General features: G+C 41.5%; 1 protein-coding gene across 6 annotated transcripts in view; it reads left to right on the forward strand.

Moving 5' to 3' along the window:
* Positions 1–19498, forward strand: part of LOC135909645 (HIRA-interacting protein 3-like) — a 37955-nt gene extending 18457 nt beyond the window's left edge. For 2 of the 6 annotated variants that reach the window (XM_065441669.2, XM_070531792.1), the window contains exons 6-9: positions 554–655; positions 1811–1837; positions 3539–3647; positions 9277–10332. In XM_065441669.2, coding sequence (XP_065297741.2) covers positions 554–655; positions 1811–1837; positions 3539–3647; positions 9277–9334 — 296 coding nt within the window. In that variant the 3' untranslated portion in view covers positions 9335–10332. Of the gene's footprint in view, positions 1–553; positions 656–1810; positions 1838–3538; positions 5141–9276; positions 10333–12612 lie in introns of those variants that run through there. The other 4 variants (XM_065441670.2, XM_065441672.2, XM_065441671.2 and 1 more) reach the window with 4 other exon arrangements.
* The last annotated feature ends 7162 nt before the right edge of the window (positions 19499–26660 follow it).

Below are 26660 nucleotides of genomic sequence, written 5' to 3' on the forward strand. Positions count from 1 at the left end.
CTGACCATAATGCCTTCATCATTGTTTGCTATTATTGAACTAGGTATGTTCACTTTGTTCGCAAATCTTTAATATTTTGCCTTCTTGAGAACACACCAGTGCATCACACATTCTTGGGATAGGCATAACTCCTGACAAATGGAATAAATATTACTGGTGCCTTGAAGTACAACTTAATGACATTCTACTGTAGTTGGGTATTATGTAAGCTGGACTAGAGACTTTCTCCTCTTTTCTCTTTTTGTCAAACACTTTCATCAAAAGGGTATTTTTGAGAACACAATGATGTGGCATGTCAGAAAGCGCATGTATCCAAGAAGAACTGATTACCATTGAGGGCACGAAAAAGTACTGCCATGTGAAGCTGTGAAGTAATGTTTCAAGCGAGGATGGGCTTTCTTCATTGACAGTATAGTTGCAATCATTGACAAAAGTGGCAGGCAGTGTAGTGTTTGCAAGTGTGTGCGCTATAGACACACTTGTGGCCCTAGTTTCACTTTTTACACTTTGTACACATCATGCTGAAATAATGATTACTGTTCTTTCATTTAAGGCAACGCAACATTGAAGAACTGCAGAGAGCTGAGGCAAAAGCGCGAAGAAGAGAACGAAATTCGGAGTCTCGACAAACGCAACATTGTTGAAAACTCGCAAGGTATCAAAGCTTCTTTGTTTTCCATTGCTCATAGACTATGTGATATCTCAGGGCAACAACTGTAGTAACTTGCAAATTTTTCGTAATGTGTGTACATTCTTGCATGCAAAGACTTTACATTGCAACTCACAGGCACTGTTTTCCTGGCAAAAGACCTTTTGTCAGAAGCTGATGGAAGATATTGAATAAAGCTAAATATCAATTCTACCAAATCACATGGGGCAAACGCAGTGAAAAGGGGGGAAATGAGTAACTCTACCTACTGAGAGAGATTAGTGAGGTTAGTGAAACAATTGATTTGACTAGCAATTGTTTATGAAAGGGAAAATTGTCATCAATGTGACTGTAGCACAAAGCTACAATAGGGTTTCTCATAAAGAAAGCTTCATGTTTTAAGAAAATTTGACCTTGTCTGCGGATGGAACTTCAGAACAATGCCTTTCCCTGGTGGTCATTCTACCATCTGAGCTGACCAGGAGGGTAGCAGATCGCGGAGTGAGGCCGAATTAAGCTTTTTGCTACAGTCAATAAAATGACAATTTAACCTTTCAGGAATCATTGTCCACGTGGTGGGCTTTTGCAGAACTGGTTTGCCATTGCTAATTGTTCATTGTTAAAAACAAACTTCCACACTGCATTCGAAAGTACTGTTCAACATGACAAGCTTGACAAGGTTTGTGGAAAAAAAAGAAACTCAGATTGATAAAACAATTAATAAATCTGTGACTTTGAACAGTTACTTCACCTGTGCCGCAGTTTTGGAAAGTCCCGAGTGGTGGAAGGGAGGGTTGGTTTTCAGTTACAATTTTCTCTGGTAGTGACAATTTGTTTTCTGCTGAGATAAGATGCAAAGAAAATGTATGTTTATTGTTTGAATTTAGGGTTGCTTTTAACCTTCTTTTATGCACAGAAGTTTTTTTTCCTGTGAGAAGAATAAGGCATCATAAAAAAAACACAATTGGTAAGAAAGGCCAAGAAAACACATTGAATGAAGAGAGCCACTAAGGAGATATTACTTATTCAACACATATAACTACCTATGGTTAGCTCTCTTTGAAACACCACGCAAGAAAAACAGTTTTTGCTTTGTCAAGTAGCGAGCAACTGTAACTTCTGTGCGCTCATGCTGTTCTTGGTGACCATTCTGTTTTTCAGCATCTTCCACATCACCTCAACATTCAGGTGCGTGAGAGCCTGTGTAGCTGTTTTCAAACTAGGAAGAAAATAGAGAATGTTCTTACTAGAGCTGTCAGGGCAAAGCTGCAGAGGTAACTGCTACCTTGAAATAAGAGTGCAGGCTAGCCAACCTTAACATTTGAAAAATACTAGTCGAAGCCAATAAATGCTAAAATTTGATGGGACGTACTAAAAGTTAGCTTGTTACACAAGATGTTGTCTCTTTTAATTACTAAGACTTTGCCCTGAAGGGGCACTTTGAACAGGCACCCTGCGCTATAGTTGCAGCTAGAATTATCTACGCCACATACAAGCAGAAATATTCATTAAGTATGTTCACAACATATTCATCGTGGGCCAAAACTTCAGTTGCCTTCATATGTTGCTTCTGTGGAGCAGTTGGCCATGCTGCAAATACATCCAAGTAATCATGCAGGTTAAAGAAAATGCCCTGAAAAATTTGTCAGTTATTGTATGCGTATTCTTTTGAAATCAGTTCTCCTTCGTAAACTGGACACAAATTAAGTATATTAAACCGTTAACCAAGCTCTAAAAATTGTGCTCTTGTAAGCAAGCTCCAAAAATTGGGTATTTCAGTATAAAACCTTAAGTGCTGTTAGCTATGGGAGTAATGAGGGGGGAAAATAGCCTATGTTAATGAAAAAAAGCTAATGTGCAGCAAGAGAAAAAAAAATGAAAAGTGGCAGTTATCTGTTAGAACTAAGATTTCCAATTTACAATCTTACTGCTTAATGCAGCACGAGAGCTCAAGCAAAAAAATTTGTTGGACTGTTATATTGTTGCTCTTTTTTGTCACATCTGAAATGTGTGATTGCAAGGTAATTTCTAGGCTTGTTAAGGAATTCATATTTCACACATGCAAGTTGCTTGTGGTGGTAGTATGTAGTTTGCCACTGATATGAAAGTGCCTTGTCTTTTGTCATCTCTGGCTGGCTGCAGGTTGTTCAAAAAAAGTGTCTGAAGCACATTTTTTCATGACACAAAACATATTTCTTCCACATATTTCTGTAACATGCCATGGTGCTGCTAAGCCACCACACCATAGCAGCACCATAGCACCATAGCCACCACCATAGCAGCACAACACCATAGCTGCTAAGCATGAGGTTGCGGGATGAAATCCCGGCCGCAGCAGCTGCATTTCAATGAGGGCAAAATACAAAAACACCCGTGTCTCACACATTGAGGGCGCGTTAAAGACTCCCTGGTGGTCGAAATTGACCTGGTGCCTCCCACTGCAGCATTCCTCATAATCAAATTGTGGTTTTGGCACTTAGAAACCTAGAATTCGTTCATGGTTTACCTATGCTGGTATACCTAGTGTCATTTGAGATGCATGGTAATAAGCTGCCTTGCACTATTCCTATTAAGTTAAGTACTGCATTGTAACCCTAAAAAAGTGCAGTAACTCTTCATTCAACAAATCAATCATGAAAGGGACTCAGATTTGTCAAGTCACATCAATTACTTGGTTATTACCTAAGTTAAACAGAAGCCAGTATGAGTATCTATAGTATGCTAGAGCATATGACAAGTCATTATCAAAGTAAAATGAATGTGAGCGAGTCTTCCATACGAAATCAGCACTTCATTTGCTGTGCCTGCAGTGCTGCCCTTGTCTTCTTAAGTGAAACCTGGCACCCCACCTTCTGCCACGCTCCAAACCCTCTCTCATTTGCATCACAGATGGTGCAACGAAGCGAACAACTCGGAGTGCAGCCATCTCCACAGTCCCAAGTGCCACACCCGAGGAACCCCAGGAGGTGGTCGACGAATCGCGCAAAGTCTTCTCAAGGTTAAAAGACATCATTGACAGCGAGGATAGCGAATGATAAGCCAAAAGGCTACTGTTCGCCTGCATGTACATAAGCTCTTCCACTGCGGGCTGCAGCTATCACGGTGGCTGTTCCCGTTCCTGCATCCTGTCAATCACTGGGGCTAGCAGTTGGCCCAAAGCCATGATCTTCACCATCCTTCGCCATGCCATGGATAGCGTAGCAGCACGGATTCCATGCCAGCTGTGCTATACCTCTCCATGCCATGCTGTGTTAACGCGACTAAATGTAGCAGTGATGAGGAAGTGTGGTATAAATGGCAGTTCTGGCTATACCCCTCGTTTGCGCTCAAATTTCACACAGTGTATCGTGGCTCGGTGCAGTATGTTCCCATTTTGTTCTCAATAAATGAGAAGTATATATCATCTGCAATAATGCCCGACAAAAAATGCAGATTTTCTCAGAGAATAGCAAGGTGACGTCTCTCCTTAAAGGACAGTGTGCTCGCTGTGGAAAGGACATAATGCCGAACAATGTCACCTTCCTGGCTATGAATTGGGACAGTGTTTGTTTTGACTAGAAAACTGGCATTTGGTTTGTCTGGCATCACCGCAGGGTACTTGTACGTCTGCATTATCCTAGACAAAAAGCAGCAAAACACTTCGCCCAGATATGGCATTTAAACAAAATGCGCCACGAAGTGCCACCTGCTTGTGAAATTTTAGGGCGAACAAAGCTGTGCCTTGTACTGAACTAGCAAAGACCAGTGAGGAGAGTAAATATTGTGACATTCTTTGCTCAAAAAGGGCAACAAACATGTAGTGGGGCACATGTACTACTCTCAACTGAGGGCTCAAAGAGTGCACAGTTATGTAGCTAACAAGGGAGAATGGAACATGTGGTCAATAATGTGGTAATATAAAGAACAAACACGAAAACAAAAATGAGTTCCATATTTACCTGAATCTAACGCATATGTTTCTTTCCAAGAAAACGTGGCCGAAAGTTGCCTGCGCATTACTATCACATACAAAACTAAAACCGCGTTCGCAGCATTGACAACAGCTAATAAACCGCTGCCTGCCAGAGCCGTCAGGCGCAGCGTCATCGCCATTACAACAAGGCTACATAGCATGTCTTTGCAAAGGTTGCTGTTGGTTCATTTTGTGCTCGACTACGATCCAGAGCAGTGTTCTCAGCCATCGGAGACACTACTATCTTTTTTGTGAAATTTCACACAACTCAGCGCCAAATGCATTGACATAATCAGCCACTAGTGTTTCTGGCACCGTACCAAGTTCACTCTATGCACACAATGCCAGGAACGCAGTCGGCTGCATACTTCAACAAGTTTGATGCAGGGTCCCGTGAAAGTGATAGCAGTATCTAAAGTTATTGCTCGAGAATACCACCCCTGTGTGCTTGATATCTGTGGCCAATGACTCGCGAATGACAATGACCATGCGCTGTTTTCATTATTAGGACTTGAGACTGACTCCAACCAAATAACTGAATTTTATTAGCCCAACGTTTCGGAGCTCGTTCGGCTCCTTCTTCAGGGGGTTGGTCTTCGGGGGGTGGCGGTGTGCAGCTTTTAAAGGTTCGCTTGTTAAGAAAGGAATGGGGAGCACGTGAGGTGGGGAGACACTTCACAGACGGGAAGGTGGGGGGAAACAAAAGGGGGGAAATGTTGACGGCTGCCGTGGTGCTGGGATGATTGGTGCTGGGGAGAGTGCCCGTGTGGGTGCCCTTGATGTGAGACGGGGGGTGGGGGAGGTTACAGGGTCGCGCCGATGTTTTTGTGTTGGTGAAACAAGCGGTAGCCTACCTGGCTGGGCGTCCTTTTCTTCTTTTCATCATGTCACCAAGGCCATGGACATACACCGAGGGTAGGTTGCCCTTCACGCAGTTTATGTTATTCTCCGTATTCTGAATGTGCCATGACTCCAGTAGTAGTCTCTTCCGCGAGTTCGTCTGTTTGAAGGATTTCAGTTTCCTGGAAAGCAATCTTGTGGTCGGCGTCTTCAGAGTGTTCAGCGACGGCACTGCGAATACGGTTGAATGTTCTGACGTCGTTCTTGTGTTGTCTGATCCTTTCTTTTAGATTTTTGGTTTTCCCGATGTACGATGCCGGACAGTCGGCACAGCTGATTTTGTAGACGATGCCTTGAGCTTTTTCTATAGGTGGACAATCTTTTGGTTTAGGGAGGAGGGTATTGAAAGTGTTTATCGGTTTGTGTGCCACTTTGAGGCCTTCTTTTTTTAATATTCGGCTGAGCACTTCGCTGGTACCTCTGACGTACGGAATGGACTCTCGCTTCTGGGGTTGGGGAGAAGTCAATGGCTGAAGGTCCCGCAGTTTGCTTCTTCTTTTTTGTTGTCTGGTTGTTTTTCAAATGAAGTTATCTGTGTAGCCATTCCTCTTAAGTTCATTGAGAACTGTTCTCTTTTCTTTCTTTTGATCCGGTTCTGATGAAGAATAAGTTTCCGCTCGTCTGAATAAAGAATTTACAACAGACGCCTTGTGGTTTGCCGGATGGTCGGATTGGAAATGAAGGTAGCGGCCTGCGCGGGTTGGTTTTCGGTAGACTGTTTTCGGCTTTCAAAAATTTTCATCCTACTGAACATCGCCACCCCCCGAAGAACAACCCCCTGAAGAAGGAGCCAAACGGGTTCCGTAACGTCGGGCTAATAAAATTCAGTTATTTGGTTGGAGTCAGTCTCAAGTCCTAATCAATTTCCCAACCAGACAGGCAATTCAGTCTAAATGTTTAGCTTCAAGCTGTTTTCATTATGTCTCATTTTTTTCTCATTGCAAACGTGGGGTCCATGCTATATTTTTCTTTGATGAATTGGTAGCATATTATGCAGATGGCACACGGCGTACTTTCGATCATGATTGGTCACGATTAGCTTGTTTGCTTAACCCTTTCAGGGTTGGTTTTTTTTTTTGCCATATGTGACCACCCAGAATCAATTTGTTTTTTGCAGATCTAAATTCTTCAGAGGGACCTATTTCAAAAAAAATTTACCATAATTTTTCTAGAGTGACCGTAAAGTGCAAAAAAAAATATTTTGTGTTACTACATATGTACTAATTATTCAAGAATAACAACAATAAAAAAAGGTAATGAACTTATAAGAATAAAAAATTTGATGCATTGTTATGCATATAGTTCAAGGCTTAGAAAATGTGCACATGAGAATATTTCGCAAGTCTCAAATGTTCCTGCTCTTACGCTAATACCTATGTCCATAGCATAATCGAACTGCATAGGTGAGCACACTCAAGAAAAGTGTGTGGTTGTGCACCTGTCAAAAATGCAAAACATGAGACAAACTTCAGCTAATCTTCATCTTATCGCCAAGCATAACGATTAGTTTTCACGAGTCTCAAAAAAAAAAAGAAAATGCATGTACGGCGGCATCCTTCGCGTATGCACACCCCTGTAAGCAATAAACGAGTGAGTAATAGGCAATTTGCCCTTTGAGCAATTAGTAATGAGATAGCCATCAGTTTTTCGAGCACAAGAAGCCAGAACCTCACGTGGAACAAAGCCCAAACTGCCGCCCGCTGGCGTATGCGCCAAAGTGCGAGTGGTAGTTTATAGACGTGCCGGAGCAAACAAACCATGCAACGGAAACCGAGAGAGGGTGGTGCGAGAAAATAATTCCCTGTATTCCCGCATAGTGGTAGCACATGTCAGGAAAGAAAAAGTTAAGATATTGGTGCGATTTTTAAACGTACAGACAGCGCCGTAAATATACAGCACCGACAATTTGGGACTTGTTCGCAACACCGTAAATTTACGTCATTGACCCTGAAAGGATTAAGCTACGACAGGGAGCCAATTGTAGTTGAGAATTTAGATCAGGATTGGACTTGATCGCAATCGGAAGTGGCCGTGTGACACCGGTGTTACATTCAGGTACATTTTTATTTTCTTTAAGCCTGCAAAAATTGGGAACCCGATTAAATTTACCCGAATAAATTTACTTGATTCTAACGTTCCCCCATGCGTTAGAATCGCGTAAGCACAGTAGCTAAAGCGCTGACATGAAACAAACAGGCTAGGTAAGTGAACAATGCCTACAGATACACAAGCTTTTTTCCGACATTATAAATCAACACATGACTGATGCACATGGTGTTCATTACTTTCCTTTTCTTTCTTTTAGAAGACTTTGATAATCTTTCGAGGGTGCATGTTACGTCCTGCCTCTATTCTTACAGGTGTATTACGAAACATTTACAGCTTTCTCTGTCTCTCTTTTTTATGAGTGGCATCATTATAGCTAGCCTTATTGCCATACAACATCACCAGATTTCATTCTGTGTCATGATGTCACCATAACGTCCATGGCACCACGTCCGGCATTTCGAGACTAGCATTAGTAACAAATTAAAATATCTTATGTTTCCTAACTTTTATACTTGCCAAGTGTCATCCTTTTGTGTGTGAGAAGGATGTTGTAGATTTTTTGCAACTTCAAAAGTATGTGTTAGCACTCCTTGAAGAATACTGGGGTCTTAGCCAGAAGGGCCATCTCTACCAAGCTCCCTTATCAAGTCGTCATTCTACATATGCTGCTTGACAACAGTTATCACTGACTCATTGGGTGAAACAGCTGTGAGAAGGTGGTCTGATCTTTATCCTCTCTTCATTCATCGTCTGAGATGTGTGTACTTCCTAGAAAATTTTTTTTTTAACTGTTTCACAATGTACTATAAGGCTGTATGCATAGTGTATATGGGAGTTACGACATCCCAGCCATACGGGAGCGTCACTCGGAGCAAGTGTCGATAGATTCTGGCTTGCCATGTATGTTTTTCCATGTTTTGTCTGTTGTGAAGGAATCCATGTTGCCCAAAACAAGAAGGCCAGCATGCCTTCTTAGCATACACACAGCATAGGTTACAAAGTATGTGAGTGGTCAAGAGCTTTTGGCTACACGTCTACTGTGCTTTGCAGAAACAGTGCGTGCTTCAGGTGACTAGCCATATGTGTTTGGCGGTGACTTGGTTCAGAGTACTCTTTCTAGCAGCCGTCGTATGCCCTAGTTCACAAGCTTTTCACATAGAAAGGAGGCCCCGAGAGGGGTTCCGAAAGGCCAACTGCAACTAACTTTCACTTTGCCTAAATTGGTTATAAACAAGTGTTATACATTATTAAAGCAGTTTTGGCTTGGCAAAGCTGCACAGCTTATAATTGTATAGTTTTCTTATTAGCAGCCTTTAAATAGCACCCGAGCAGACAATGCGATCGAGTGGTGGCTAATGGATATGGTGCGAATCTTGCAGCATGGCGCCCGAGATATTCAACGAGACCCCACGTGATCTCGGAGGTCATGTTCAGACACTGCTCTTTCTCAAAGCTCGAAGTTCTGCATCATTTCTTTTTTACGGCTCATTTAGGTGCAGTTGGCCTTTATTAAGATTACTTGCAGGGTTTTGCAAGAATATGGTTGTGCTGCAAAGAAAATAAAAGGGGGCCTTCTACAGTAAGTGAAATACTGTTTTAACAAAGCTCCTGTGTTAGGTAAGGTGCACGAGTGTATTATGAAATGTTTAGCTTTTAAATCTTGTTTTAATGAAATCTTCTCTATGAAAGTGCTTTTATATGTGCTGTTCTGTTTCTTTCTGAACAGGATACAAAACTTGCACCAGAAATTGGTCCAAGTTGCATGTCATCAACTTTTGGAATAATGGATATTTAAAATGTGAAAGGTTGGTGGCAATAAATATAACCTTTTTTTTTTCCCCATTTGGTCCCACAGATATAACATACCTTCCACTACTTTTTGAAAACTGCTTTGATAAATGGAAAAATGTGTTTTGCTTCTGAGCTCCCACTGTTGGTAGGCTTTTAATGAAATTGCTGTTGTAAAGGAACTGTGGTACTCGTCAAAGAATCTTATTTCGGCTCTGCAAACAATCCAAAATGTGAAAATTTTCGAGAATGCATGCCCAATGGTCTGCAGTGAGCAAGTGTGCTTTTCACAGCGGAGTTAGTCAACCACAAAAGGCCTTTTAAAACATCTCTGCATTTCAATGTTACCTTCCTGGTGAATCATTGATACCCAGCTTAAGGGCTCAAAATTGCACATTTCTGCTGCAGTAGTTTTCAAGAGCTTCACATCCCTGGTGCTTTTATTCTTGTTAAAATACATGAGCACTAAAGGTAATTATCGAACTAGTAAGCTGTATTGATAAACTACACTTGTGGAATTGCAAATCAGTCAAAATTTGTAAATTTAAAAAACAAATGCAGTAACAAAGACAAACTGCAACAGTAAGGACATCCACACATGCTGACTCATAGCCATGCATTTGTTGAGAAAAGCATGTACAGCTACATGGAGAACTGCACAGCACGTGAACGCATATCGGGCTCTTTTTCAATACTTGGCACGTGTCAGGGTGGTAAACACACAGTGACTCACGTTTTTATTTTGTCATCTTTAAGAAAGCTAGTATGCTTAGTACTACTTTGCTCTTGCTCAAGTTCTCCAACAAGATATAGAATGATTCGGTCAGTCTTGCAATGCAATACTTAGCACTCGTTTTATTGCCTGGATTGTTTCAACATTTAGTTGCCGCTAGGCTGTTAAGCAGTTACACGCATCTCCACAGCAGCTTGCTTCTCCGATGGAAGATGTGCGTAGAGCATTTCTTTCTTCCTTTCTTTCTTTCTTTCTTTCTTTCTTTCTTTCTTTCTTTCTTTCTTTCTTTCTTTCTTTCTTTCTTTCTTTAACAAAGTGGGGAGGGCAGAATATCAGGTGCTTTATTGAATGATGCAGGCCAATAAATGTAGTCTAGCTGTAAAATTTAAGGAAACACAAATAACTGTAAAGTGTTTCAAAGTTGATAGAATGAAAATGCACACCACTGTACAATTGTACCACGAAAGGAGGTAGGCATGGTGGAACGGACCATAAAAACAAAACACTGGTGGGGACATGCCAGTCTGAAAAGCCCGCACCACCTCCTCACACCATCATGGATTTCGGAATTGTCTGGTGGTGGCTAGCTTGTCATCTATAATAAAAGCTGACATATTGCATTCAAGACCCAGAAGAAATCGCAACCAGCCTAGTTTTGCAAACCTAGTGTACAAAAATCTGCTGCAGTAGCTGTGTGATAGCTATGGCGTTTCACTGCTGAGCTCGAGGACACTGATTCAATCTTGGCCGCAGTGGCCACATTTTGATAGCAGAATGTAAAAAGGCTCGTGTACCATGCATTGTGTGTGTGTTAAAGAGCCCCAGATGGTCAAAATTAATCATCAGTCCCCCACTACAGTGTAATTGCTTACCATTTCGTAGTTTTTGGCATCTAAAACTCCAGATATTAATTTACAATTTATATATTGCACAGAAAAGACCAGAGTAAGCATACGTAACTTTGTCAAAATTTGTGACATTGCAGCAGTGTCATTAGAGGCACAGTTTAAGCACAGAATTTAAGCAGCCGAACTTTGGGCTTCAGATTTTCTCTGCTATAAAGCAATCATTTCCCTGCAAGAAAGTGTAAGCTTATAACAAATATAGAATTTGACTAAGGTATTTTCATGTCAATGCAATTTTGTTACATTTGACTACATATAGACTACAACACTGCACTAGATCTAGAGAATACAGCAATGCAAGTCTGCATTAAAAATGCTTCTCCGGTTTTAAGCTGACTGAATTGCTCAACAGTAACCGTTTTTAAAAAAATATTTATTCTGTAATGGTGGAAAACTCTAGCACCGCACCTGCCGTTCAAAATTGGATAGACAGGGTGGTTCTGTTTAATGTGCTTGAGTACAGGAAGGGGTATAGTGAAGAGTCCTGAGAAACCCTTCGTTATAAACTCGGGAGGTATGCACATCCTAAAATTTTTGTTTTCTCTTTTCTTTTTTGTTTGACGAGTACCCATTTCCATGGCAAAGTTCTTCCTTCACCAGGTGCTGTTTTGATAAAAACTTTTGCCTATAACATGTCACTGTAGACCCTGACGAGAGGTTTAAGTTAACCATGAAGAGACACATGGACCTAAAATTGCCCAGCTGAAATCTACTGCTTTTAAGGCACCTTGAATTGGTTTTTGTTGTACACTTGTTCACGGCCTACATTTTCTGCATTAACGTTTCTCCGTGGCACTCTGTTAGTTTCTATGCTTTAATCATGTGTGGAGCAGGAGCAAACAAAATTAATTGTTTTAAAGCAGAAATACCTCTTCGCTTACTCCAACCATTTGACCCCGAAGGAAGCATAGGGGAAGTTAACTGGGGTATTTCATAGAAATGTAGAAATAAAAGGAAAAACAGATGGAAAACAAAAGAAAAGACAACTTGCTGCCGGCGGGAGCCGAACCCGCAACCTCCACATGACACATGCCCCCAATGGAGCTACCACAAGTGACTTTCTACTTTCTCCGGTAGTTGTGTGTGCATGCACTGAAACCTAGCTCAGTGGAGCTATTATTTAGCTCTGCGTTAGCCAGCACAGAGCATCACATGCATCATGCATAGCTTGTCGGTTTGGCTTCCACCGGCGTCACATTGGTTTTTCTTCTACATTGATTTCCCTTTTCCGTATGAATCCTACATTTCACTTAAAGGAATAGTTACTCTCCTGTATGCTTTCCTTGCCTTGGTTGTGTTTTTATTTCATACGATCGTTACTAGCAAAAAATTTAGCCCCTCACTTCCCCTGATTTTACAGTTGCTGCAGTTACCTAAATCTAGAAACCACAATTCAAATGTAATTTGACTGCTAACTTACATGGCTCAACACAATTCTACAACATGAAGGCCAATTTAGGGCTATAGTCATTAGCAGATGATTTCAAGTCTCATCTTCCAGCTGTTACATTAGCCACACTTACCGAACAATGTGATATAAGTCCTGACGAAAAAGGTCTTCCCTCCCTGAATACTATTTACAGATAATAATAAATGCATGATATTGTAGCTCTTCCACTTTGTTCTTCTGTTGCAGAAGCTCCTTTCGCTAAATACTACTTTACCAAATTCTCTGGCATTGCTAGAAGACACGAATTACTCTACCCCTCTGGTATGTCTTATCAAGTGACCGATGAAAGCAGCTTGCAAGCTTATTTCCGCGAGCCAGTCAATAAATGCTTGCTCATTGGCGAAACTTGGTTGCAACCTATACTGGGCTTGCAGCGTTATTTTGTGCCTGGTGATGCCAAATTTTCTGGGCAACCTCTGAGCTACTTATTTGCTGTGTGTTTGTTTTTCCTGTATCCTGTCATGTTGCATGTTTACCAAAAAAGATAATTCTTTAACTTATATTTATGTTAGCTTTGGATGGCTTTGTGGCTTCTGACTGTCATGCATGTGGACATGCGACATGCAGCGTGTGTCAGTCTTGCTTTAACACAATAGTCTTAGAAACTTTACCTCAGAGACATAAACTCTGTTTCACTGGGGAAAAAAATATGGCCGTGGCACGCAGTCATACGTTCACAATTTCAGCTAATATCCGTGCCCCTTTCATTTTTTTTCCTCATCTTATCATGTTGCTGAAAATTATCATTGCAAAAGTTCTTCGCTATCAATTCATTCCAGATACTTAGTCTCTTATTTGCCATCTATGTCATGAATTCATGGCACAACTTGCACTCATGCTGAAGCTAAAGGGGCTCCCGCAGCATTTTTTATGAAGGACATGGGACGCGGTATTAAAATGCACCGCCTCATGAATCTTTTCCAGGGAAAACTTCTTGCATGCACCTTGTATGGACAGAGTTGTCCAATGTCACTTGTTGTCTTAGCACTGGGCTAACAGTGTGCCTGTTAGACTAACATTTCTGAAGATGACTATGAATATGGCACAAGAGATACGCAGGCACTCCATTGAGCTTGTTGTAACCGCAAAAACAAGCATATCGCAATGTTTCAGCTCAGAAACTAACCTGCTGACTCCTAATAACGAATATAGGCAGTTTCCTAACTTGAATATCGCACTTCACATTGAGCAAGTTTGTTACTTTCTTTAGGATCACAAAATCAAGTGCCATGACTTGGTGATTTCTGGTTGATTAAGTACGGGAAGTAAAAATTAAATAGTCAAACACAATAACTTACAAACCTCAAGATTAGGGTAATTTAACAGATTCCAAATTTAGGTAGGGTCACTGTATTTTCTTTATTGCACTTGAGTAAAGTCCTTTGTTGGGGATATTTAGTTGCACTCTTTTCATGATCAGTTGTGGTTTCATGCAACAAATAAGCCAAAATTTAATGAAGCCAAAGCATCTTCTGACATCATGTTTCTGCAAACTTAATATGACGAATTCCATATCATGCAAATTAAAAGACTACAAAACTCAAAAAACACATGAGCTATTTGAGAGCATGTGTTAAAATTCCACATTTACCTAAACCTTAGCCAATGCTTTTGCAAAATGTGCAGACAAAAGTTAAACGATGGGCTTAGGAACTGCAGATGTGATTCAAGGATTCTAAGAGTAAGCATGTATCAAAGTTGCCTTCGACAATCTGTTTGAGGAGTACAGCTGCGTCATTATGTCAAAAGACTCGCTGAAAAAGTGCACCATTTAAATCTGATCGGCACTGTTGCACTGATCATGCATCACTGAACGTTGTTGCAAACTGGATAGCCCGGCATGTGGAAAAGCATCCTTGCTAAACCAATCTCATGAATTTCTCAAGAAATTATGCATTTAAAGAGCAGTAGGCAGAATGGAGGACAGCACATTGTCTGAGGAACAGCGCAATCACACTACATCGACGTAGATGACATGTAAACTTGGGTCATGAGAGTGCGCTTTCTATGTATTGTACACAGCGGCCTAAGACAAAATTGTGATTAATGTTATGTATGTAATAATGTATGGAACTTTGCATTTTTTTATATTTTGCTCAGCTTAAATTTGGGAAAAGCGTTTTTTTGGACAGACACCTAACTTCTTGGAAGGGTAGGTAACACACATTTGTTTTCAATTTCCTGAGCACGTCTTCAGGGATACATATGCAGATTAGTAATGAGGATGTAACTCATTTTAACTTGTTCTAAGGATGTAACAAGGATTTAATGCAGCGCACAGAGTAGCAAGAACCCTGAGACAGCAAGTAATGAAAAGCAACAAACTTTTTCTATATCACCCACCTTGGTGGCTTGGTGGCAATGGCATTGCACGTCTAAGTATGAGGTCACGGGATAAAATCCAGGCCGCAGCGGCTGCATTTCGATGATGGTGAAATGTAAAAACACCCATGTACCGTGCTTTGTGTTTACAATAAAGAACACAGGTGGTCGGAATTCATCCAGAGTCCCCCACTGCGGTATGCCTCATAATCGGGTTGTGGTTTTGGCACATAAAACAACCCCAGTGTCTATTTTTTTTTCTTGATCACAGTGGCATTTTCAGAGATGTAGTTGCCAATTTCACCTGCTTACTTTGAAAACGTGTTTCTGTAAACTTGCTTGACGCAAGTATCCCTCTTGCATCTGCTCACTGTCAGAACATTTGAAATCGAAGATATGGAGACTGACATTCAAACATGTTCTTCACAAACAAAATTACTTTTTCGTAAAACTTGATGCAACATTTGTATAATCGTACGATTGGCTAAAATATGTAAACATTATGAAAATTTCCAGAGAGTTGGCAGGTGTAATCAAAGCCTTAACTCGAATATTGCTTTGCCAAACTTTGCTCTGCAGGCTTCAAGTAATGCTTTATACTTGTTATTGGGATGCTCCTTCTCTTATTTTGGTTGCTGGTTACTATGCATCGGGCACGACAGGTTTTGTCTTTGGCCTTTGTTCTTTTGTTCAGTCTTGTTGCATCTTGCTTTTGATGAGCTATCTTGTATAAAAGAAAAAAGAAAAATTGATGCTATAGAATATATCCATGCTTCTCATTGGCTTTGGATCTATATGTACATAAACACTATTCCTCTGTGTGTGTGCGTAGAAGTGACATCTGCAGGTAGGCCCAAATTTAAACAATCTTCCAACACTGTGAGTGTGCCAGCTGTTTATATGGCTTTTTAAGCTTTGGACAGAATGTGAAATTTTATGTTATACCCATGTGGTTGAGCCTGCAGTTGACAGTCTTCTTATGTGCAATCATAATGAGTCACATCAATCCATTCTGCAAAATGCCCATGTTCTTTATCTTTTGGCAATGGCACGTGACTACTAAGTTAATCTGAGGCCACATTCCTTTGAGGTTACTTCTTTCCACATTGTTTTGCTGCAGGCCTATCGTGCTCATAACGGATATGTAACAGATCTTGACGTGGCACAGGGAATGATGTATTATTACTGTTGAGCATTTTATGACCTGCACACTTTCTGACACCCAGTTATCAGTCCATGGTTTACTGTTCCTAAAATCTTGGTAACAGCTTCTCAAGATTGTTTTCTTCATCCTTGTATGTGGCAGTACCAGTTCAGGTTTTGGTTTCGGCCTTCAGTTGTGCAATGCCTGGCCCACTGGGCCGTTTTCTAAATGCCTCCGTAGCGTATAACGCGGACCTCATTTACCTCCTGCTAATAATATTAAGTTTGTGCAACTTGCTGGAAATAACCAGTGCCACCAGTAGATGGTGTGACATACATATACAGTCACATTGCCTCCCTTGCCTTTACACTTTGACTTTTCTAATGCTTAGATAGTGCTAAGTTTACATTTTCTTGTGTTTAGTTAGCTTGATCGTATGTTATGTTGTCAAGCCCAATGGTTAAGCTTGAGCCAGCAGTCCTGTTTGTAGAAGTCCGCTGTGCTCTATGTGTCTACAGTGGAGACCACTTGTAACTTGACTGCCTGGAGCACAGTGCTGAATATTGTTTTACTTTTTCCCATGACCAGCATTTCTTCTTTTCAGTTTAAAATATTTAGGCACCACTTAAAGAGAAGGTGCCAAATCCAATTAACATTATAAGCAAGCGCTATTAGTATTACTGAAGACTAGCAATCAATTAAAAAGAATGCAACTCAGAGCCCCACTTTCTTTTTTTTTTTTTCGCTTTCTCTTACATATCTAAGCAATGCTATTGATTATATGGTGTCACAGACATCACTTTCCTTTTTCAGTCAATTTGGATCATTTTCCTGCGGAAAGATGTGGCTATAAAGAAGAAAAAAAGAATAAGGTCAGGTGTTAAGCATACATAAGCAGATGCATCACACCTAAAAAAATGAGCAAAAATATAATATCAGCATCGATGATAAAACTGAAAAAAAAAATTTGTCATTGTCACTTGCTGGATGTAATGCAGAACTTGAAAAACTCCCCTACCTGCTTCTAAATGTCTGTTCACTTTGCATGCAAGCATCCCATTTCACACCTGCAATGTCTTTCTTATGTTGCGTACATTGTCTGTGAGGTAACAAAACATCAGACGCTGTAGATATACCATGTGAAAATGGTATCGTGGTGGGAATGCATTCGTTCACATTTTCAGTAGTGTGATTGCTGCTTGACATTTCTTTGAGCAACGTCAGCATTGCCTGCTCCCCTATCCAGCAAATGTGCACTGCTCTGCGCGGTAAACTTATATCTGCCTTGGGCTGAATACTGTTATGTGTTTATGTCATCTCTTGAAGGGCTTTTTATATGTTAGTATTATATTTGTTTATGTTTTTAGCCTTCAGTCAGAAATTATGATTGAGGTTTCTTTAAGACCTTCAAATCTATATGTTTTTTTTGGGGGGGGGGAACACAGGGTGAACTTTCCAGAAAAAGCTTTGTACTTGTAGCATAAATATTCAAGCCATGTCAGGTCAGTTGTCATAATTACAAAAATGAATTGCATATATTGAACTCTTAAAATTTTTGTGTTAAATCATGAAAAAAACTTCAAAAATCGTTGCTAGTAGGTGGCCTGGGTGTCATTGTGTAGAAGGCCGTCTGATACAAGAAACAGCGCTAGTTAATAGCAGTGATACACAGCAACGCATTGCATTTTTCGCCACACCTGTTAGTACGCTGCATAAAATACGATTGTTTTGCATTACTTTGTGCACTGATGTTACATATGACATAGTTTGTGGTTAGTGGAGGGTTATGTTCACATTTACTGCTATGTTTAAGATTTTTTTTTCTTATCGCCACTACTCAGAACATTCAAAAGTAAATTGCATCTCCATATGGAGTTACCGTGACTGAAAGGGCTAAAGACTACACAATTGCCAACCCTGTGAAATCACAGGGAATTTTTTATGCCCTTTCTTCACATTCAGAACCACTGTACAGCACCATACTTAACCATCGCTGTTGTATACTGCAGCACATGCGAGTATCAAGAGTTTGAGATTTCTCACCGCCATATATAAGAAGAAAGACTGCAATTAGCAGTGTTAATTTCCATACTCACCATAATAGCTCTGTTGCTATGGCAACATGCTGTTGAGTACAACATTTGCAAAGTGAATCCTGGGTGCATTTGTTGCATCCCCTTGCAGGCAGTAGTGCTAAAACATATGAATGCTTAGATTTAGCTAGGTACAGATTAAAAAAATTCCCAGGCAGTCAAAAGTAAGCTTTCACCATTTACAATAGTGTCTGCTAAAGCACACACTGCCAGCTTCCAACATTGAACTGAGTATTTAGTGCTAATATTCAGAACTCTCTTCTCGCTGTTTAGGTTATAAGTGGTCTGCACTGTATCAGTTACCATGCTGTTTAGGCTGTTTTCTTTCTAGTGTCAGTCTTGGTGCAGCTAGCAATAGATTATGCACTTATTGTTTCACTGTTGATATTCCATAGTTGATCACAAGAGGCAGTCAAACTTGCCCTCACTGTGGCATGAGCATTTTTGCAGCCACTCATTGGGTTTACCATTTAACTTGACTAGAAGTCCCTTTTTGTGGCTTTGGTTCATTCACCTAGCAATATTTTGTTGCATAAAGCATTGTGAAGTCTTTGTTACTTCGCTGCAGGTGCGAAACCATGTTCTTGCATCCCTATAGTGTTGCTTTCATGAAGACTGCAAGCCATCATCAACATTGCAAGAATGTGCCATGTGTAATGGAAGTGTAGTGAGAGCATTGGAGGAAGCAGCTGTACATATTGCAGTCTTTGCATAATGACCTTGTGTTGCCTTGGTGACGGGACCTGCAGTGTAAAAGTTGTGTTGTGTGAATGAACGTGCAAGTTTTATTCAACACTAGGTAGGCTACCGTGTCCTTAACAAAAGCGTGTCGCAGGACTGTGTGGCAGTACTGCTTGCTGCTTCTGCGCGTCTGGTACATTGGAGCTCCACTGATTGACGACTGTCCCTTGTAATGATTTCACAAGCTAGCCGAAAGAGCTTGTGTCCGTCGAAGACAACCTAGCTTACTGAAAAAAAAAAAAGGGAAAAAAAGGAGTAGCAGAATCTAAGCAGGCATATTATTTCAATGGAGTCTTTTCCATGTTCTTGGTGCACCAGAAGCGCTGTAGCTGGACACAGACCACACACACCTGTGACAGCTCCCATCAGAGTCACGTGGCCTGCATATTGATAAACGCTGCAGGTATGAGCAGCTTGCTTTTTTTTTTTTATTCTTTCTAAGAATGTCTGTGAGTGTTGTGGAGATCGTCATACCATGTCTTGTGGTGAATGTGTGTTTTTGTATGTGCAGAGGTGTGCTTTTGTGTGTGCTTATAAATGTGTGAATTTGCGGTGGTGAAAAGGGCGAGTGCATGGTGCGAACCGGGCGGTTCTTTGTACATTACGCTTTTCCTGACCTTCCATCCATATTGAAGACGTCTGGGGAGATGGCTCGCGCTTTCATACGGCGTTGATATTTCTGTTTTAAGAAATACACTTGCATACACTATATACATTATGTATAGTGTTCCGCTGGTCATGTAGAGGAGAAATAAAATCAATTGATGAAAAACTCTTGCCTCCCTTCTCATCGTTGTTCGAGTGCTGTGTGGCAGGAGAAATCCAAAGGCACAGCCGCATTAGCAGAAAAGCGTGCCAGCGTTGTGATGACCACAAATGCTTGAATTACACTGGTCAGCGTCCAGCACAATAGTGACGTGATAGCCACGCTCTCACGATTAAATCGGTGCAGCTGCAAGTAGCGCTGCTTCTTGGCACAGCCGAGAAAAAGAGAGGGCGGTAGTTCCTCATGTTGCTTGCCCACGTAAATGACGCGGCCTCTTCTCATTGGTCTCCTCGACTACGGGGCATGAAATTGACACGCAAGCAAAGTATAGCTCCGAGACCTATTGATGCTCACCTGCGGCACGTGTATGTGTACTTCCAAAGTGTCTTTGGTGTGGCGGTCTCTATATCTTTCTCTCATTTTGTACTGCTGAAATTTGGTGTAATTGGTATTGACCACGTGCAACACCACTTGCTTACATGACACAGCAGAAATATTTCGGTAATGTGCTTCAGAACTAAATTACTGCCCATGTTGATGTTTATGTTTGTCTGTGTTATGCCTTAGCAGAAATGCATTCCATGCTGCTTGCTGCCTGAAACTGTTTTGTCATATGGCGAACGCTGTAGTTAACAATAATGAAACCCCTCAAATATGTGTAGTAGTTCTAGCCTCAAAGCAGTCCTTGGCAGTTCCCTTTGTTTAATGGCAAAATGCTTTGTCAGGTCTTATATGGGTCCTCAAAACAAGTGTGAACATGTTCATAGACTTTCAATTTTATCGAAAGTTTGTTCACTTTGTATGGCGGGCAGGGCGTAAGGTTTCCCTTCATTGGACGTGGGGGCATGCTTATAGGGCAGCAACCAGTATAGCGTACACACGCGCTCATATATATATATATATATATATATATATATATATATATATATGAGTTAGCGGTAAGAGGGAAAATAGAGGCATTCCAGAACAAGCTACAGAACAGGTATTCGGTTTTAACTCGGGAAGAAAACCTTAGTGTTGATGCAAAGAACGACAATCTTGTAGGCATCATTAAGGAGTGTGCAATAGAAGTCGGTGGTAATACCGTTAGACAGGATACCAATAAGCTATCACAGGAAACGAAAGATCTGATCAAGAAACGCTAATGTATGAAAGCCTCTAACCCTACAGCTAGAATAGAAGTGGCAGAACTTTCGAAGTTAATCAACAAGCGTAAGACAGGTGATATAAGGAAGTATAATATGGATAGAATTAAACATGCTCTCAGAAACGGAGGAAGCCTAAAAGCAGTGAAGAAGAAACTAGGAATTGGCAAGAATCAGATATATGCGTTAAGAGACAAAGCCGCCAATATCATTACTAATATGGATGAGATAGTTCAAGTGGCTGAGATTTATAGAGATAGAGATATAGAGATTTATACAGTACCAGTGGCACCCACGACGATAATGGAAGAGAGAATAGGCTAGAGGAATTCGAAATCCCGCAGGTAACGCCGGAAGAAGTAAAAAAAGCCTTGGCAGCTATGCAAAGTGGGAAGGCAGCTGGGGAGGAACAGGTAACAGCAGATTTGTTGAAGGATGGTGGGCAGATTGTTCTAGAGAAACTGGCCACCCTGTATACGCAATGCCTCATTGACCTCAAGCGTACCAGAATCTTGGAAGAACGCTAACATAATCCTAATCCATAAAAAAGGGGACGCCAGAGACTTGAAAAATTATAGACTGATCAGCTTACTGTCAGTTGCCTACAAACTATTTACTAAGGTAATCGCAAATAGAATCAGGAACACCTTAGACTTCTGTCAAGCAAAGGACGAGGCAGGGTTCCGTAAAGGCTAATCAACAATAGACAATATTCACACTATCAATCAGGTGATAGAGAAGTGTGCAGAATATAACCAACCCTTATATATAACTTTCATTGATTACGAGAAAGCGTTTGATTCTGTCGAAACCTCTGCAGTCATGAAGGCACGGAATCAAGGTGTAGACGAGCCATAAGTAAAAGTACTGAAATATATCTATAGTGGCTCCACAGCCACCGTAGTCCTCCATAAGGAAAGCAACAAAATCCCAATACAGAAAGGCGTCAGGCAGGGAGATATGATCTCTCCAATGCTATTCACAGCGTGTTTACAGGAGGTATTCAGAGACCTGGATTGGGAAGAATTGGGGATAAAAGTTAATGGAGAATACCTTAGTAACTTGTGATTCGTTGATGATATTGCCTTGCTTAGTAACTCAGGTGACCAAGTGCAATGCATGCTCACTGACCTGGAGAGGCAGAGCAGAAGAGTGGGTCTGAAAACTAATCTGCAGAAAACTAAAGTAATGTTTAACAGTTTCGGAAGAGAACATCAATTTACAATAGGTAGCGAGGCACTGGAACTGGTGAAGGAATACATCTACTTAGGGCAGGTAGTGACAGCGGATCCGGATCATGAGACGGAAATCAGAAGAATAAGAATGGGCTTGGGTGCGTTTGGCAGGCATTCTCAGATCATGAACAGCAGGTTGCCATTATCCCTCAAGAGAAAAGTGTATAATAGCTGTGTCTTACCAGTACTCACCTACGGGGCAGAAACCTGGAGGCTTACGCAAAGGGTTCTACTTAAATTGAGGACGACGCAACGAGCTATAGAAAGAAGAATGATGGGTGTAACGTTAAGGGATAAGAAAAGAGCAGATTGGGTGAGGGAACAAACGCGAGGAAATGACACCTTAGTTGAAATCAAGAAAAAGAAGTGGGCATGGGCAGGACATGTAGTGAGGAGGGAATATAACCGGTGGTCATTAAGGGTTACGAACGGGATTCCAAGGGAAGGGAAGCGTAGCAGGGGGCGGCAGAAACTTAGGTGGGCAGATGAGATTAAGAAGTTTGCAGGGACGACATGGCCACAATTAGTACTGGGGTTGTTGGAGAAGTATGGGAGAGGCCTTTGCCCTGCAGTGGGCGTAACCAGGCTGCTGATGATATATATATATAGAGAGAGAGAGAGAAATTGTACTTGCTAACTGCATTAAGGAAGTGATATGATAAATTAACATAACAAGGGTCTCGAGTCCGGCAACAATGATGCTTTGAGGTAGCATGTGTGGCTTTATTGACCACTTGGTTTCACCTAAAAAAGTTCATGCAGTCATGACGCCTGCAAGACAAAGGATGTTGCACATCCGCCACTAAAGTTTGTGGTGCTGGCTAACACTCCCAGATTTGGTTCTAGTAGTAAAACATAAATTCCCCAAAAAGAGGAGAGGAGAATGGTGCCGCAGTGGCTCTACTGGTACGAGCATCGCATGCATAATGCCATGACGTGGGATCATTCCCCACCTGCGGCCACTTGCTTTTTCATTCATTTTCATTTCCACTAATTCATCATTAATTGAATTAGTACAAGTAATTTCCCCTATGTTGTCCTTTGCATCCTTGTTTGTTGGCTTCTTATGATATATATATATATATATATATACGCACAGACGCAGAATGGACGGAACAAGGGATGAGAGCTTTCCCCCAAAAAAAAACTGCCAGAAAAGGACAATCAGTGAGAATTCTTCAGACTCTAAGAAGACTAAACTCAGAGTCGAGAAAATGATATGGATATTACGACAAACGAAAGTATAAAATGAAGGAAATGCATATGCGGTGTACCAGCGCCTTCCTACACGACTTAATGCGATTCTACGTGACAGTCGGTTTCATCACAACTCTCATGGCCACAGAAGTTGTGTTTGAAAAGCCAGCTTCTTCTAAAATTATACAAGTTTTTATGGGTGTTCTGCAAATAAATATATTGTTCTGAGCGTATTTTGGGCATTTATCTAATAATGCCATTCAATCAAGCAATTAGGAAAAAAGTGCCGATTTGGAAATGTTTTTTCAAAAGATAACTCGGGAGGTAAAGGGTTTAAGATATGTTAACTCAAAGCAAATCAGTGTAGCTGCAACACAGAACATTAATTGCCTTGCTTCATTGCCAAGCTCAGGCGCTACAACAATATATTGCATGGTTTCACACGTTATTTCATACAGAAGTGTACAAAATGCATGCGTCTTTGGTATAACACAGCACTCTTAATGAACAACTAAACGAACGATAATTAACTGTTAACCTAAGGAAACCAAGGTGAACCATCACTAATTCACGAGCAGGTAGCTTCATGCTCAGATGGCTCGTGGAACCGTATGCTGTGCCAAGAATCTAGTCGAACAAGGGTGGTGACCATCACTTGCAGCGCCTCGAGGAAATGCATGTAGCAGTATGTCAACATACCTGCTTTCCTTTTGCTGTTCATGCCGCATCAACCAATTAATTGCGATTAAATCATTATTCGAAGAATTGTACAGTTAGGATTTCCCCGCACAAGACACTACTGGTAATAAAATCACCTCCAGCGCTTATCGAATCGGTGCTGCATAGCTACGGTTGACCTGCTGAGAGGGCGCCGAGCATCTCCTTAAAAAAATGTCCGACGATTAGTATACTCTCTAATGCGAAATTTGAGTGCAGCTTTATTTACAAAATTAAATTATGGGCTTTTACGTGCCAAGACCACTTTCTGATTATGAGGCACGCCGTAGTAGAGGATTCCGGAAATTTAGACCACCTGAGGTTCTTTAACGTGCACCGAAATCTAAGTACGCTGGTGTTCGCATTTCACCCCCATCGAAATGCGGTTGCTGCGGCCGGGATTTGATACCGCGACCTCGTGCTCGGCAGCCCAATACCATAGCCACTGAGCAACCACGGCGGGTAGAGTACAGCTTTATACGCATTTTCATTTCGCAATATATTGAGGTAACGAATTTGAGACCGAAATCGCTGCACCAACTGACAGTAGGCTAGTGCTGTCAGTGCCTTTGCTGTGGGAGGGGCAGCATGGGAACACTGGCATGATGAGCGGAATTGGAACCAGCTATGGAAGACGACAACGAAGGCGCGAACGATATATCGAAACAGTGAGTGAGTGAACAAAGACTTGATTTGAAAACAAGGTATTGATGGATGGCCTTGTCGTTAGGCAGCCACGAGCCCCTAGGCCCGGGCCGCGTCTTCAGCTCTCTTGATGACCTTGGCCGGCAGGTCAGGGTCGGAGCTGAGCAACACCACCTCCCACTGCTCAGTATTACCTTCTTAGTGATTTGTGTGATTTTCCGCTGGGCAGGACCACATAATGTGAAACAGATCCGCTTTTTTCTTACAATGGTTACATGTATTGGGGTATTGGTCCGGGTAGTATTAGTGATAGGCTACAGGGTTGGGGGTAGGTGTTCTGAAGTTGTTTCCAAGCTGCTTCTTGTCGCTTGTTAAGAGATTTGTGTGCTGGCGGGTACACTGCCCAGCCTAACCTGTATTGCTGAGTTATTTCCTGGTAACTGACCATGCGATCCCTCTCTGATCCTAGCGGGAGCTGTCCGGGTGCTTCGTTGGCGAGTTCTCGAGCGGCAGTGTGGGCGGGATCGATGCCGGGTAAAGGGAGGAGTGTGCTCGTGCCTAAATGATCTGGATTGGTCTTGGGTGTTGGTTGGTGTCTAGTATGTGTTTTACAGGAGCTGAGACCCGACCTTTCGCAAAATTGCATACTGCTGCTCTGGAATCGCTAATTATGCAATGACAATGTGTGGAGGCTATTGCCAGAGCGATAGCCGCCTCTTCCGCTGTTTCAGAGCTTCTGGTGCGGATTGAACCACCAGCACGTATTTGACCTGAGGAGTCCACCACTGCAAGGGACATACAGTTGCGTTCTATGTATTCTGCTGCATCGACATAGACTACGTCTTTGAAGGCAATTTCTGATGTAGGGCTTTGGACCGCTCGGCCCTCCTTTCCTTGTGGAATTCGGGTTCCATGTTTTTAGGGATTCGATTAGTTTTGAGTTGGCGCCTCTGATCATGAGGAATGTCTACTTTAGCGCTTTGCATCGACTCGTAGTTGATGCTGAGATTCTGGAGGATGTGACGATCGACCGCATTGGTACAGCAGGCTTGTGTATCTTGGGGAGGCCATAGAGAACATAAGGACATGATGTAACCTGGGGTATGGCGCATGTGTTAGCCGCTGAAAGTAATGTAACCTCAATTTTGCATCTCGAGTGATTACTAATCCAAACTACTGATACCACGCTGAACCTCAATGACGGCAGCCTTCCTTCCGTTTATGCCAGCTGTTTGCGCCATCTATTCACACGCACATAATCATCTCCTTCAGTCTACTTTCATTGTGAACAAGGCCCCCGTATGGGAGCCGAAACGTCTTGGATTCTTTTCTTTTAATGTTTTTGGTCGGCGCCCGTTTTACCCTCGACTGTGAGCAATCCCGACCAGATGAGTTTTCGGCGAACTCTTGATTTCATGATATGCCAATTGCCTATTCGCGCCGATATATTCGCAATAAAACGCAATAAAATAACGTTGTAAAATCCTTCCAAGCATCTGAACCGTGGCAGTGCCCTATTTCGGCAGTTTGCTTTCATCAGGTCTACTAACTTAGGCGCATCAATCAACATACAATAAATTTTTTAAAAAATAAAAAGAAACACTAAAGGTACACGCCTACAAATTCACATTAGGAAGAAAGCAAGACGCTGTCGCACAGACATGCTGGCCCATAAAAAAAAAGCTTCCTCAGATTATGTAATACTTGCGGAAGCCTCTGTTAAAAAAGACCATTGCATCCTTTCTACAAAAGCCACAAAAACTACGTTTACATGCTTTCATGTTTGCAATAACACCGGCAATACAACACTCTACGATCATGTTTCAGTAGTGTGCTATGAAAAAAAAGAGCCCATTCAGCCTTGCGGATTGCATTCCTCACAACGTCATTCCTGAATCGCACTGGACTGGACATAAATATGCACTGGCGATAAATATACCGCCATCTCATTAATCAGACAAAAAATAATACTCATTTTTGAAGCAGTTCAACGGAGGGTTTCTGAACTCATTGTCATAAAAATTTAAACATGCTATACAATTGCATTATAAACTAAAACAACAACAAAAAAACACAAAAGGGGAGTAAAAATAGAAGTACACAGCTCACAGACTAAGATTTAAAGTTTGCATATATTAGGAGCGCGAGTGCAGAAAGAAAATTGAAAGGCGTTTTGACAAGTTATATAGCCATGCAACTTGGCATATAATTTCAAATTATTCCATGATT

This window comes from Dermacentor albipictus, chromosome 1, assembly GCF_038994185.2.
Source record: "Dermacentor albipictus isolate Rhodes 1998 colony chromosome 1, USDA_Dalb.pri_finalv2, whole genome shotgun sequence".
Classification (NCBI taxonomy): domain Eukaryota; kingdom Metazoa; phylum Arthropoda; class Arachnida; order Ixodida; family Ixodidae; genus Dermacentor; species Dermacentor albipictus.